Source organism: Polyodon spathula, chromosome 41 (assembly GCF_017654505.1).
Source record: "Polyodon spathula isolate WHYD16114869_AA chromosome 41, ASM1765450v1, whole genome shotgun sequence".
Lineage (NCBI taxonomy): Eukaryota > Metazoa > Chordata > Actinopteri > Acipenseriformes > Polyodontidae > Polyodon > Polyodon spathula.
Window position 1 is genome coordinate 3616079 of NC_054574.1, and position 16321 is coordinate 3632399.

General features: G+C 40.8%; 1 protein-coding gene across 1 annotated transcript in view; it reads left to right on the forward strand.

Moving 5' to 3' along the window:
• prkrip1 (PRKR interacting protein 1) overlaps positions 1–11350 on the forward strand; it is an 18058-nt gene extending 6708 nt beyond the window's left edge. Inside the window, exons 3-6 of the mRNA XM_041236622.1 lie at positions 4623–4723; positions 5327–5412; positions 7921–7985; positions 8597–11350. Of these exons, the coding sequence (XP_041092556.1) occupies positions 4623–4723; positions 5327–5412; positions 7921–7985; positions 8597–8700 (356 nt within the window). The 3' untranslated portion in view covers positions 8701–11350. The remainder of the gene's footprint in view (positions 1–4622; positions 4724–5326; positions 5413–7920; positions 7986–8596) is intronic.
• Positions 11351–16321: the final 4971 nt, after the last annotated feature.

Here is a 16321-nt window from a genome sequence, read left to right on the forward strand (position 1 = left end):
TATCCTGTGAATTGTGGTTTGCTTCCTGTTGATGGATTTCATTCGACTGACTTGACTGACTTTGTAAGAAGTACTGATCAATGCGAGGCCCTTGTCCCTTCTCCCTCAAGCATTTAATTCTCCCTTGATGAATATCCAAACCCCTGACCATTGTCGCCTAACAGTCGTCTAAGTTTTACAGCAATAGCTCATTTGGAACATACATAATGTAGTGAGCAGCTAAGTTTGTTGATTGTTTGAGTAGTATTGTTCCTTGGGATAACAGAATACTGAGCTCAAGTCATGTGATTTCATAAAAACGGCAAGTGCTCAGTGTTTGATATTTGAGTTGAGTTAAGAATTTGTATAAATAGCCATACGAAAAGACATGATTTTAATTAACGAACGAATTAAAGAACAGTGAAAGATACGACCATGCCCCGCTTAAGTAATGAAGATCGTCTGGTTGCTGTTGGCATGATTGAAGGCGGCCTGTCTGAGAGAAAATGCCCAGAAAAGAGGAAACCGGCTCTGTGAGGGACAGGCCACGCCCTGGAAGCCAGAGGGGCACCACACCAGCCCAGGACATTATGTTGACTGTTGTGTTGTTCAAGCCAACTGATGGGGCAACCGCGACCGGGCAACCGCGACCAGCCAACCTTCACACAGGAAGAGCGGCGGAACATCCCACAGCAGTCTATCCAGAGGCTGATCAGGTCAATGTATCAACGCTGCCAGGACTGTGTTAATGCTCAGGGAGCTCATACCCGATACTAACTTTGTAATGTTTTCATTTTGACAGTGTGTCACGTTTTCATACTGAAAACCTACCATGATTCTTTGATCTGTATTTTTGTTCGCATTTTCTGTGATTCTGTTTGATATCTATGCTTAAAATATTTGAGTAATCCATTAGACCTGAGTGTTGCGTTTCTTTTGTGCATCAGTATATGTTATTCTCACAGGGCTCATTTTCATTTGCCGTTTTTTGAAACTGCCACACAAATTCCAGTGAGTCGGTAAGTAAGTGCTGGGTATTTTTGTCATTTCTAGTAAATACGAACATCTGTTTTTTATATTCGAATACATGTCAAAAAATGTGTTCAAATATTCAGATGTTTGCCCCAGCACTATTTACAAATATGCTATACCTATTAGTACTTATTTTGAATACTGAGTATTCTCAGTAATAAAATATGATCTCTACGTAAACGTTTGTGGTATATTGTGGTTATATAGGATGTCCCATGAATCATGAGCACATTTAATATGAATTCAGCACAACTGCACAAGATGCAAAACACTGTGGTAGCTTTCTACATAATAGTCAAATATTACCTTCAACACATCTTACTATTGGAAAAGTGGATGTGCTCAACATGTGTGGGACACCCTGTATCTATGGTGACCACCCGTCCCTAATTGGGCTGGACAGTCCTGAAATGTAAAGATCAAGTCCCAATCCCTGGCTTAATGCATTATGACATTTGTCCCGAATTTGTAGACACAGTGCAATCTTAGTTTAGTGCCACAGTGAAACCAGAGCATATCTGTTTAGCACATTATAGCACCACCCCTGCCGCGTTAGTTTGCAATGCCTGACGCATGCACGCTCGCCATTAAAAAAAAAAAAAAAAAAAAAAAAAAAAAAAAAAATATATATATATATATATATATATATATATATATATATATAAAGAACATAAGAAAGTTTACAAACGAGAGGAGGCCATTCGGCCCATCTTGCTTGTTTGGTTGTTAGTAGCTTATTGATCCCAGAATCTCATCAAGCAGCTTCTTGAAGGATCCCAGGGTGTCAGCTTCAACAACATTACTGGGGAGTTGATTCCAGACCCTCACAATTCTCTGTGTAAAAAAGTGCCTCCTATTTTCTGTTCTGAATGCCCCTTTGTCTAATCTCCATTTGTGACCCCTGGTACTTTTTTTTTTTTCAGGCTGAAAAAGTCCCTTGGGTCGACATTGTCAATACCTTTTAGAATTTTGAATGCTTGAATTGTGTGTGTGTGTGTGTGTGTGTGTGTGTGTGTGTGTATATATATATATATATATATATATATATATATATATATATATATATATATATATATATATCCAGGTGCGCCTTCAGAAATCTTTCACATGGTACAACTGAACCAAACCGACATCTCATCACATGCCGATAACGATTCTGCATCAAGGTTGAAGATTTCTGCTGGGTTTATAGCCCAAAGTCACTTCAAAAATAGCCCAATTATTTGTTTTAACTGAAAGTAAGCTTATTAACACGTAGGCCTATGCATCAAAAAAACAATCAAAATCTTTCATAAGAAAAGATACCTAGTTTAAATTTGCTAAAAACTACAAGCCCCAGTATAGCTCATCCACACGTCACTGTCAACAAATTCTGAAGGGACAAATCAACATTCATAGCAGTCCAGCAACCAGTTTACAGCGCGATCCCGTTATTGAAATACTGATGTTGGTACTGTTTCACAAACAATATTGCAAACATGAAAACAGTTCAGCCTTTTAAAGTGATACCACCAATCTAATTACATTATCAACCAGCGACTCCTTAATATTTCCCGCGGCTGTGTTTTTGAAGTAGCCGAATTCATCGGGAAAACCGCTAACCTGGCAGCACTGCTCTGTATCGACATACTGTAAAGTGTTTTGCTGCATTTCTGTTCGTTCCTGAGCTTCCCTTTTTAAAAATGAATAAACACAGCACGCTGCCATCGAGACAGAACAGCAACTACAGTGACAGCCAAATAGTCCACGCATATAAACCAATTTGAAATACAGACTTAAAGGAAATACTAGCTCACAAATATTTTATGCAGGTTCCATTTCTAATCATTTTACTTACAATCACTACAACTAATCATTACTCCCGCCCGCCCCCGCTGTTCGGGGGAAACAGTTAAAAAACAATATGTAAATAGAAATGGCAGGAGTCCCATTTTTGCATTTTGAAAAGGTGGTCACCCTAGCTGTATATGGTGCATCTACTGATGTAACAGTAAAGGGCTTATCAATTCAAAATGTGTACTTGAACTTTATTTAACATCTGTCATGTTACATATGCAGTACAGCACATATTTACAAGAACAGGTTCCACAGCAAAGTGGTAACACTGCAATATACCCACTGGGGTAGAAACATTTTTGTTAACTCATGTATTTTATGAAACAGTACACACAGGTACTTAATGTTAACACTGTACATATTAGTTAAATTAAATATATAAAATAAATAAGCAAAAGAAAAATCATATTTTGCCTTTGCAGAGTTTGATGGGGCCTGCTGTAAATATTGTGTGCATTTTGGTAGAAAAACAGTAAAAAAAAAATAAAGTGCAGAGAAACTTGACAGGTTATACACGAGCCCTTAAAATCTGGGGTTCAGCAGATACAAAACTGAAAGAGCGTCAACAACAATCCTGAATTCTACCAAGCAACAGTAATAGTAAAACGTACATCAGGAGCTGGATTCAGCTTATAGAGGGGAAAAAAACAGGTCGAAGCTACTTTTATAATTGAATTCCCAAGTATTGCTTGTTGTAGTTGTGCTCTTAGTATGTTACTTGCATTTACTAGCAAATGTGCTCCAAACTGCACTGAAAGGAACATGTCTTAAAGTGTTACAGATGTGTTGAGGTGAGGTGGGGTCCCAGGGAACCTTTTATGTATCTTGTAGAATTTAGAGAACCCATCAAGCTACAAGGCTAGATCCGCCCCTGTTCTCTGTTAAATAAAACCAAAATCCTACAAATTATATTCTATTTTTTTTTTTTTTTGTGTTTTTGTGCAACGGGGAGGGGGCAAGTAGATTTTTCAAGCATTTTGTCCCTTGCACAATAAGTTTTTTTTTCAGAAATTGCACACCCCTGACTGGACTAGTAAAGAATGAAGACTCACTGTTGTTTAGTAAGTAACAAGTATGTCAGTAACATAACCCTCCTGACCACAGCTGTCACTTCAGCAGTAGAGCTATCAGTGTGACACATATGAACAGTCTGTACAGTCTAGCTAGAATAAGAAAGGCAATGAATAGCTTAATGAAAAATAAATAAGTGGTTTTGAACACCTAGATATCATTAGCAAGTGATGTTTGTGTCATAGTAAATTATATTAAAATGACTGATTTTACAGTGTGGAAAGACTTCTTGTGCTCTCGAGATGCATGTAAAAATATAACTGTGACTTACAGACAGGTGGGTGTACAGACAGAGACACAGCCATATATCCCCACAATCCCAACAACTCATGCTAAAGAGTTTAAAAAGTTTCATCACAGTTTAATGAGTGGTTTTATGGGAATATGAAAGTATGACATGCAGATTGATAAATGTATTTACATACAGACACTGCCATGTAACCCCAGACTCTAATCCTCAGTAAGCTAAATAATGTTAATACAATGTTTTACAATTGGAGAAGTGCTTTTCCAGATATATGGAAACATGTCAGTGGGACGTGTGTATGTTCCACCACCTCCACTGTATCCCCGTTGTTGGGGGGGGATTATAATTCTATCAGTTTCAATGTATTTGGATGGCTACACACTAAGCTGAAGCAGTAATCCTGGGCACCTGTAGTAGCTAGCAGGGTGTGACTGGTTGTGTTGTTGTCCTGCTGCAGGTTCGAGTGCTGGAGCTGGCAGCGGGGAGTTCCACGTGTACAGACACCTGCGGCGCAGAGAGTACCAGAGGCAGGAGTGCATGGATACCATGAGTGAAAAGGTATGCATTGTACTCCAGCCAGGTTTCAGCTATATTTCATAATTTCACACATAGATTTAACAATGTCTAGTGTGTAGAGACCTTGGGGTATAATTAGCCCTTGTAGTCCACCCTGTTACCTTGCTACATTTATTTTTCAGGGGCTCACAATATAAAGTAAGAAATCACTTGTCTTTTATGGTATTTGAACAGGGTTATTTATTGAAACATGAAACCTGTTCATCGTGCAACTGGTTGATGGGACTTTACCACTGAATGTAATGATCTTCCATTGCTTATTTGCTTCTAACAAGCAGCTGACCAAATGCAGGTAAGTTGGACATATCCAGGCAATGTCCAAAGCATGCCCAGATTTGCCTCTGAATACATTTCAAGCCGTGGCTGTTTGAATGTTCTCTGAATCATTACTGTAGAAACTGTGCTAATGGATTTCTTTTGTCTCATACACCGTTATTGAGTTTTTGGAATGTAGCTGCTCCTAAAAGCCGTTCTGCAGTTCTGTAATGTACAGTCTCGCAGTGCAACTTGATGTAGTCTTTTCACTGAAGAGATTGGCGTTTGGTAATGACATGCTTTTCTCTGTGTGTTTTTTCTGTGTTGCAGCAAAAGCTGGACAAGGAGTACCAGGAGAAGCTACAGAAGAACAATCAGGCAACAGCAGAGAGGACAGCCAAGCGCAGGAAGAAACGGTGAGGAGCAGGGCTGGGTGATATTGACAAAGAGAACCTGCAAATATACTACTGAAAAAAAATGAAAGGAGCAACATTTCAAACTTGAGTTTTTCACACAATTAACAATAATAATCCAGTCTGAATAGGTGCGTAACATCAGTGACACGCATCTGAACACAAGACCCATGGAGGGTGTCTATAGGCCTCTTGGAGATCTCTCAATGACAATCCTGGCAGTATGACATGAGCATTATCCAGCGTCAAAACAAGCCCAGGGTAAATTGCACCAGCAATGTGTTACTGCAGCGTTCCAGACTGTGTGTATGTACCTTTGAGCTGTAAATCCGCTTCTTGGACGCAAAATAAGATCTGTGGATCCAACGCAGATGCCTCCCCACACCATTAGTAAGTCCCCTCCAAAACAGTCAATGGTGTTGAATTAAACACATGACCGTTAGTGGACATCCAATCAGCCACTTGACTAATGATCAAATCTGAAGTCTAAATAGAGGGGCAGCCAGTGCAAAATGCATCTTAACAGTCACAATTTATGAGGAACACATAAAAAGGTCTACTGGTGAATGCCAGTGTGTTAAAGTAATTTTTCCCATATTTAATGTTAGTGTATGCAGCAAGTTTGACTCTGATACGTCAAGCTTTGAAAGTGATTCATTCAAAGCTTTTGGAAAAATGACCATAGTCGAGTACACATTTACTACATGCATCTCTTACACAGAAATATGTAATATCTACTAAGTGACAGTAATAAATAATAGGTAAGATGAGTAGGATTCTCCAAATAATGGTTTTACATTGAGTTGATTAATGACCACCATCATTTAAGTACTGGGGATGCAACTGTACAATACATGTCATGATGAGCAGGTCGTGATATATCTATCACAATATATGTTGTAGGAGGTATTCCTAGCAAACTGACTAATTATTGGCAAAATAACTAATTCAGTACATTAGAAATAAGTACAAGCAACCTGAATATAGTGCAGCACATGTGCAAGTGTCACCCTATTTGCAAGGTTTACTGCATGTACAAGAGCTCCCAAAAAAGTAAGCTGTGAAGAGAATCTTCTCAAAGAGTTTCCAATCACAAAGAATAATACAAAACATGACTGCTTCTTTCTGAGAATTTGTTAAATACTTCTGCAGAGCCAAACCATTTTTAGGTCCTGTAAGTCTATATAAAGTAACCCAGAAAGGAGCACGATGCTCTCAAACTCCAAAAACCCAAAGGTACCGCTCCTTGACTGAAGAAAACCTCAAAGAGAACCTCAGCTGTAGATGCTATACGGGGAAGAAGTGGCGGTGGCCTGAGAGAGCAGGACCATTGGGAAAGAAGTAGAGAGACATACCTGCCGTGTATCAAAGAGGACTGTTAGACAAACACTTCTAAATCTACTGGGTTGCAAAAGAACCTGAAGACTGTGTTGGACCACAGTTGTGGTGAAGAATTAAAGAGGAAACGCATAAAGACTGTGTTGATCCCACTGGGATTGAAGAATTATAATGGAGAGAATGTCATAGTGCACTTCAACTAAACAAGTTCATAACTAGACAGAGAATGAGTCAGTGTTGCCCTGGGCTGCTCAGTGTAATCTGTGTTACATTCTTAACATAGTACACAATTAAATGAAACATAACTAAAAACATTTAATTAAAGTTACATAACTTGCGATACATAACTTTTAATGAATCTTGATAAGTAACTGAAAAGTTAGAATCAACTCGTTAGTAAGTTCTGTTAACTTGCTATTGTTATACGAGTGTATTTAGATAGCTTTGATTTGAAGGTTTGATACTATGTATTATCTTTGATACAGAGTATGTTTAGGATGTATTTCTGTTCTTTCCTATTTCTGCATCCAATAAATTGCTGCTATTAATTGAACTTCCCTTGTGTCTAGTGTGAGTGTTCATAACAAGTCCTCGATCTCTGTGGATTTAAGGAATATTTTAATTGCTTCTGTAAAGTGATGGTCCAGATGGTTTAATTAAGATAGGCAGGGTATGTATTCAAACCAAATATAGAACACACTTCTTCATTCTAGAACCATTTGTGAACTACAATGGGCTATGTTATGGTCTTGTATCACAATACAAATGATACATACCTGTATTACGATATCATGTAATGGAAGTGTCATGATTCAAATCATTACACGCCTAATAACTGTATGGTTTTACCGACCTTATTTAGCGCTAGTCTTGGACTGCAGTATGTCATGTTAGTGCTAATCAGGGTCTGTAACCAGCATAGCATCGTGGTCTGCCTGCTTCTGTAATGCTTGAAACCTTTTGGTTCAGCGTGCTACAAAGTTTGTGTACCATTACAGGTAGAACATCAAGGATTAGTACTTGTACTGAAAATAGAACTTGCTGTGTTGGTTTGCATACAGTATACAACCTGATTAGCAGTCTTTACTGCTGTGAACAGGGTTACATTGATGCAAGTGAAGCAGACATTCAGTGCTTCACATTTATACATGTTTTTTTTGGTTGTTTCCCTAGGCAAAAGTTAAAGGAGAAGAAGCTGATGGCACAGAAAGCTAAACTCGAGGAAGGGAAGGATGGAGGTACTTTTCGTAGATTCAGTTGTTTTTTGTCTTTTTAGCTGGATGGAGGAACTTTTCATAGGTTCAAATGGTTTTTAGTTGATAAAGGCTGCCACACACCAGATGCAGGGCGACATGACATGTCTGTTTTTGATAGACTGTATTTGTAGGCTGACACATTTCCTCTGTATTAAAATCACTGTGTAGATTACAGTTTTGTTGAACCAGATTTATTTCTAGATATTTCATATTAAAGCACTAAGGTAAAGAAACAGCTTGCTTCAGCTCAATTTGAAACAACTCAATACACTCAAAACTTTGTACAGAAATTGAAAATAGTCCCTTCCTTACACACGAGAATCCTCATTTGGTTGAGCATTTACCACTCACTACCCTCCGCAAATATTAATTGGCAAACTGTCCCAGGCATCTTCAAACATCTCGATCCCCATGAAGATAATTTCATATGTGTATTTCATCATATCCAGTTCTTTGGCAGTCTACTCCATATTTTTGTAACTCATAAGCCATATATTTAAACCACCACCACTAGAAACATATTTGTAAACAAGTATATTGTTAAAGTTTAGACCATGAAATGAATGTAAAATATTGTTTTTGTTTCTCATCAGATGGCGATAGTGGCTCAAATTCTGCATCCAGCAGTGACAAGGTCCCCAGGAAGGAGGGTGACGATGATGCAGAGGAGCCCAGCTTTGTTATGGGGGGGAGGTGACAGTGATGTAGAGGAGCCTGGGGGGGGGGGGGGGGGGTGATGCTCTGGACATGTTTCTGATAACTCCACACCCTGCCAGGAATGAGGTGCCCAATAACCTCTCCACTTCTCACTGCAAATCAAGAGTGTCACCTGAAGCAGTTTCTTTATCTTTTGAACCCATTTTCCACAGATCACATTGGCCATTTGCTGGACATGCCAAGAATTTTGGAAAACATTTGTATGGTTAGACAAATCTTAAAAACAGCAACCAAGTGAGTTAAGCCCGGTACCCCTTGCCCGATGCGATCAATTGCGATTTATTTTTTCAGTCGCATCGGACAGTGTGTTATGTTTGAGATTTTTCAGGATTGGCTGAATGATGTCAGTCGGCTTGTAAAGTTTAAACATGTTTTTTGCAATTTGATTCCTGGGCAGTGTATGTACCTGGCATAAGTCGGAGAATTGATGTCTCTCCTGGTGTCGGTCTCATTGATTGTGACCCATATGAAATAGAGATCTGTTTCTGTTCAGGGCAGCATGAACTGAGCTGCTGATGGAAGTCAGGTGTACACCAGTACCTCCTGCTCGCTTGCTCAGGACCACATTCATTGATATGTCTGTGTGTTACCAGCATCATGAAGTTGTTGTTGTGTGTGTTTTTTTTTTGTTTTTTTTTAATAAAGTTTCCAATATTTTTATTTCAATGTAGTTATGTAGTGCCTTTCATACCATAGTATCTCAAAGTGCTTTACATGTCAGTTTAAACAGAAAGAAGTACAGTAATACATTGCAAATCCGAACGTCAATTATCCAGACTGATGATTAATCTGAACGACGTTGATGTCCCCTGAGATTCTGTAGTACTGTAGGCCCTGTATGTATCTTCAGCCAATCAGAGATGTAACGGGGCAGTATGCAGTTTTCAGTCCTGTATACTGCCCTGTTACATTCTGTACAGTGATGTTGTTACTGAACAGCTTGAGGCAGATCTGCAGTATATTACTGTGCAGCGGTGCTTGGGTAGACTGAGGCAACAGGTTTTCACTGCGTTGCTGTTGCATCATGCTGGTTTCCTGTGACATATGCAAGGTCAGTCTCCCAGCGGATAAGAACAGCAGGTGCCCTTCCTGCTTAGGGCCAAAGTGCAAGACAGGCACTCGCTGACTGCAGCTTCTGCAAGTTTTGTGCGACTTTTTCTAAGAGCACGCTTGAAAAGCATGTGTCTCTCAGCTCTGAAGAGATGTCCATTCCTCTTGGGCAAGGCCCTTCCCCATCGCCTGCTAAAGACGTTTCTGCGTCCTCTAGATGGCTCGGTGCCAAGGCAGAGTAAGAAAACTGCAAGAGTCCACATAAGAAGCCGTCCCTACTGTCTTCATCTTCCTCTGCCTCCCCTTCTCCACCTCCTCCTGCTCCTAAAAAGAGGAAGAGGAAGTCACCATTCTAAGAGATTGACTGACTGATCAAATGGAGCAACTCTGGGCAGCTGTTTCCTCATCAGGACAAAGTGCTTGCTGAGCTGCTGTGTGAGCACAGTGCTCCGTCTGGCCTACCTGTTCGATTGGAAAAACACAGTGCTTTAAATACAGACTGGCACCTCGAGGATATGCTGTCCATCACTGCCGCTAATGAGGCTGGCAGCCCAGAGTAGGAGCTCTGAGGAGGTAGACTGTGACCCCATTACCAGTTAATGTATCCCTGTTGGCAGAGCTGTTGTCATTAATTCAGAGGGCAACTGTAAAATTGCAAGTGCCATGGCCTGCGGATGGGACAAGGAAACAGTCCATCTGTGATGATGAGCCTGTTACGTCTACCTTGCCCGCCCCCCTCGCAGAGCACCCAGATTTTGTTTTAGAAGTCCAATCGTCATGGGATCACCCTGCTACAGCTCCGGCTGTTACCAGGTTGATGGGCTCATTGTACAACCTCCATGACACAGAAAAATTTGGTTTGTCTCACTTTCCTCCTGTAGATACTGCAGTTGCCTAACTGGTGCAGGCACGTAAACTTATGCTCTTGACCAAGGACTCTACCTGCCCTAACAAACAGTGTCGGGTCTCAGAAAATATTCTCAAGCGGGTTTACTCGCATGGCTGGGTAGCTATAACAGTATATTGGTAGCTTACCAGACCTGTTTATTAAAGGCTCTCTCTGAGTCATAGACCCTCACGGTATTCTGTGACATCACTTCTGACCCCACATGTCCCAAGTCGCTCTCTTACATCACAGGACGAAGGTCTATTCATTATTCCATGGATACAGAGAAGAAAGTAAGGTGGCAGAGCGTTCAGCTTTAGAGTTGTGGAATTTTCCGCCTCGATTTGTAAGGGAGGCCCCATCTCTTGCTGCTTTTAAAGTAAGATTAAAAATACATTTTTGTAATTTAGCAAATGCATCATCCTATTACTTATTTTTGTCATTTTTTTTATAATTTTAATGTATATAATTTAGAGGTATTTTATCATCTTATTATTTTTTATTATTTCTCAGTTGTTTTGTGTATAATTTGTTATTTTTTTCTGTAAAGTGCTTTATAAGAAATTGATTGATTTACACTCATTTTGAGGTACTTAAAACACTGTTTTTGACATGCTGGAATAGAGGTTAGGTCATACCATAGTTGTTTAACTGTACCGAGATCTGAGGAAATTAATAAAGTTGCATCACTTTGTGTACTGCATACTTCCTTATAAACTCAGTTATTTGCTAATCAAATGCATCAATTCAAAAGGATGATCTGTGGAGCAGTGCCCCACCACAAGCCTGCTCCGGCCCCGCTTCATCCCTCATTACCTCGTCATGCTGTTGATACTGAATCATCCTTTAAGACCCAACTTGACAAAATGTTGAGATCAATCTGCTGCTAGGAACCGGATGAGCACTGGTCGGTTTCCTAGACACTGCGCTAGACACAGATACAGAAACCCTGTAATGTATTACAGGGACAACCCTTCTGATTCATTAACTGTTGATACACAAGGGTGAGTCAGAAAGGGGCTGACGACTGCAAACTTGCAGAGGATCTCAGGATCTGAACTCCTGACCTTGCTCTCACTGGGTGAGTGAAGGATTAGCTTCTTTAGCCAAGCTGGCTAGAGTTCTTTATATTAGCCTGGTTGATGCGATTCCATCTCATTATTGTATCATTATATGGCTGGAAGTTCCACAATGCCTTAGCAAGGTAGCACTCTATGAGATGGGAAAACTGCAGCTACCAGTCTCAGCTCTAAGTGAGGAATTCAAGTGTGCTATGGTTCGGATGGAAATTACATCCATGCAATCGTGTATGAGGGATGTAGCACCTGTAGTGAGAGCTGAGAGAAAGTGGGCAGCAAAGGACATAGTGCAAGATACACATCAGTGATATCATGGGGCAAGTAGAAGAGGGAAGAGGAGGCTTCCCCGAGAGGCACAAAGCAGCTCCAGCTGAAAGGAGGAAGTTGGTAGTCACTGAAGTGCAAAAGCAGGGAAGAGGATGACGTGTGTCCAGGCGATGTCCCAGGCTAGCAGGGAGAATGGATGAGGTGCGTCAAGGCGGTGTCCCAGGCTAGCAGGGAGAATGGATGAGGTGTGTCAAGGTGGTGTCCCAGGCTAGCAGGGGAGAGGATGAGGTGTGTCAAGGCGGTGTTCAAGGCTAGCAGGGGAGAGGATGAGGCGCGTCAAGGCGGTGTCCCAGGCTAGCAGGGGAGAGGATAAAGTGCATCAAGGAGGTGTCCCAGGCTAGCAGGGAGAATGGATGACGTGCGTCAAGGCGGTGTTCCAGGCTAGCAGGGAGAATGGATGATGTGCGTCAAGGCGGTGTCCCAGGCTAGCAGGGAGAATGGATGAGGCGCGTCAAGCCGGTGTCCTAGGCTAGCAGGGATAATGGATGATATGGAGAATGTGGAACAATGTAAGATTGGCTAGAGAGACCTGTGGGCAGTGGAACAGAGGAGGATCTGCTTCCTGATCATGTCTACATATGTTCTTCCATTAGCGCAGAACCTGAATGTATGTGTAGAAGGGAACTCGCCACAGTTGCTTCATTTGGAGTCATGACCAGGTGCTGCGATGCTTGGCATTAGCACTGGAAGAACTGCGTAATAAGATCACAGCTCACCACCAATATTGGCACTAGCCAGTGCACAGAGAACAACATTCCTCCATCTGGGAGAGCAACAAACAGGCAAGGTTATTAGTACTAACATTTGCCTGGGACAATTGGAGGCTGCTAGAGATTGGAGAATGTAGGCCAATGTTGGCCAACGCCTTATTTTCCCCCTGGAGTTTGCTACAATTATCTTTTGACCTGACACGGTCCTGTGGCACGCCTTGCTCTCCTGGTGGAGCTAACAGTGCCCAGGGAGGATTCCATGGATGAGGTATTCAAGAGGAAGGGTGGGGAGGGAGAGGCCAGATTTATCCACTAGAGATGGGGTGTCAGGAATTTGTTGTACACTCCAATCTTGGAAATACTGCATTCAATGGACAGGAGTTGTGACATATAATGGAGACTATAAGAGGCGGCAGAGCAAAGTAGCAACTGGCTGTGGGTGAAGAGGAAAGAGACTGATTGAGGATCAGAAAGAAAGGAGTGGATGGCTCAGTTAAGTAAACTAGGCTGGGTTGGGTGGGGGATGGAGGGGAGTGGTGATGGGATGCCAGCATCACTGTGTAGCCTTCCGGAGGTGTCGTGGACTAGTCGATTAAATACCAAAGTACCCACCTGATGACCCCTGCAAAGTGCCCCACCCAGCACATTCCATGCTTGCCATGCTGAAGCGCTAGGAAGGCCTCACTTTGACTGATCCCGGGAGCTAGCATTGCGCTTCAGCCAAACACTAGGCCAATAGGAAATCCACACTGTCCGGCACAGGAAAAGCACTGGATGCTCAACTTTTACTTCAAGGTGTGCAGTGAAGCTACGTCTTGCTTGGTCCACACCTTGTTTGCAAGCCATGCTTTTGAACTGTCTTGCACTTCCTGGGTCATTTCATCTCGCTTCTTTTCTCTTAATCTTTCAATAACCTTATTGGCAGACATGCTTTCAGACAGTAACATTTATTGTGGGCTTAAAAAAAACAAAAAACAAAAAAACCCTTCCTTAAAGCCCACCCCCTCTACAGAGAACCTCACTAGTATTTGAGTTGATGTATCATTATTGTCAGGGGAGCGCAGGTTCCTGGCAATGCGATGTCCTTGATTCCACAGGCAGCACTGGCTTTGGTGTTATCGGGAGTGTCGTGTATATTTACATTTTTACATCTCAGGTCATCACAACGTGGATTCCTCACACATTACTATTAAAGAACTTAGGCACTATAGTTCACCAATTATGCTATAAGCTACAGCAATACATTACTCCAATAGCAATGCGCAGTTCTGGCTTAATGTTAATTGATTAAATCATGAATGTTTACTCTCTGTAAAAGTGCACCTTGTTTCAAGCAAAAAAACCACAGACAATTTAAGAAATAATGATTTTTAACTGGTTTTTATTATATAGCACACATGGATTAGCAAAGACAACACATAATAGATATTCTAAATCTAATAGCTATAGGCAACTCTTGATAGGTTAAGAATTATATATTTACCCTTGTGGAGCTTGAAGAAAGGTTTTAAGAGCAGGAATATTTCAAAGTTTTGCATGTCCAGTTGTAAAAAGAGTCCATTAATGTGAAAAACTTGATTTAAGGGTCCTGGAGTTTTGTTGGAAATTGTTAGATTTCCAAGAATAACGTGTGAAGTTTTTCTTTTAGAATCCCACGTAGAAAGTCAATTGCAGTTAATCCTCTTCAAAGATACTGTCTTTTGGTTGCAGTTCAATTCAAAGTTTAGTTCCAAGGCAGATCGAAGTTCTTAAGTTGAAGAAGGTTTTCTCCAACAAGGCATCTTCTGTAGCTTCCAGATATATAGATGATTCCTCAAAGAATAGGTCCAGAATAGATCTTGAATGGATGGAAAAATCAAGACCCCCCAGAAATCATTCGATTTCCAGTCTTTTAAAATTGGCATGAGATGGGTGTTCTGAGGCACCAGCCAATCATTTTGGATTGACCCAAAATGTAACCTCATTGGCAGTTGTCCTTAGAAAAAGGTGTGTCCTTGATCTTCAAAGAATTCTTCTCCACGCCTTGGATAAGGCTGTCAATCAAATATATTCTTAAACGGTAACTTAAGAAAAGTCTCTTTTATTAATAACTCCACTGTGCTCCTTCCTGTCTCTATAAAACCGTCATATTCATGTTGCCCACAAAAAGATGAATAACTCCATACCTTATTATACATGGCTACTCAGAGCCTGAGCAACACAAATTATATTTGGTTATAAAGTACTATTTGTTCATTTCAATTGTAACTTATTCTTTACAGATTTAACCATGTATGTGCCACATGTCATTGTAAGGCACAAAACAAATATTTTCAATTCTTAATATCATACCAACAGTTATTAAAATACAATTTGACAGACAGCAATCATCACAGTGTGTATAGTGTTTGGTAATGTTAGTTTAAGAAATTTATAAACAAAATGTTACTGTCAATCTTGTATTTAGAAAGTTTTAGGAAAACTATGTATACTCATCTAAACAGAGGTTTGCTGACTGGAAAAGCTAATTCAAAGACATTCTCTAAAGCTTAGAGTTACTCATAAATTTCAATAGACATTTTAACACCTGGGCTAAAGACAGCCATTTAATCAGAGTCTGACCATTTAGAAAAACAGACACTTTCTTGAGCCACTTGGCCTGGTATCCTTATCTAATCAACACAATCTTGCTCATTTCTTCCTGGCCCTGGCTAGCAGATCTGCAGACAGTTTCTTAGTTTCTTTTGAAGCTTGCATTTTAAGTTGGCTGAGGGGAGATGAGAGAAAGAATGCAGGAAGAACTCAGCACATACAAGAAAAATATAGAGTTCTATTAGAATACATAAATTTCCCTCACAGGAGGTAAATTGGCGGGGATCTTTTCATGATGGCAGTTTCTTTTCATGATGCTACAGAGGATCCTGCTGGCCACGCGCCCAGTGAGCTCAAGCGAATATTTTCAGATTTGACATCCCTTACCTGCAGAAGTGCCAGAGCCAACACTCCCTATGTAATCTCCAGAGACGAACCCTGACTTTGCACAACCAGGAACCTGCATTGCCCTGACTGCGGCTCACCTGCACACCACGCAGTCCTGCCTTTACCAGTTGACCCGAAGTGCACATATTAAGGAAGTCCTTCCCTGTGTATGTGTTAATAAAGACATTGATCACAAGTTTTCAGGTGTTTATTCATTACTTGGGAAGTACACCATTGCTAGAAGGAGAGATACACTTAGCAGCTCTGTGGTAGTAGTATAGAAGTGAAAACAGAAAAATTACAATGGAGAGGAGTGATATTAAAAAAAGTACAGCAAGAAGCCAAAAGGGAGAAGTAGCATGTCTTACGAAACCTGTGTGGCGGGGGAAGTACTGTGTGTGTACGTGTCTATGAAAACTCAACTAATTATGGAATTAGTGTGGGTTTTATGACTCGTCCCATGATCAACAATAGGGCATCCCCCTGCTATGCACAGCCTAACAAACAACAAGCCGTCTAGAAGAGCCAGGGGGTGTGGGTTTAGTCATGACTGACTCTACTAAATCTGAAAAATGATGTGGTTTTTGGTCT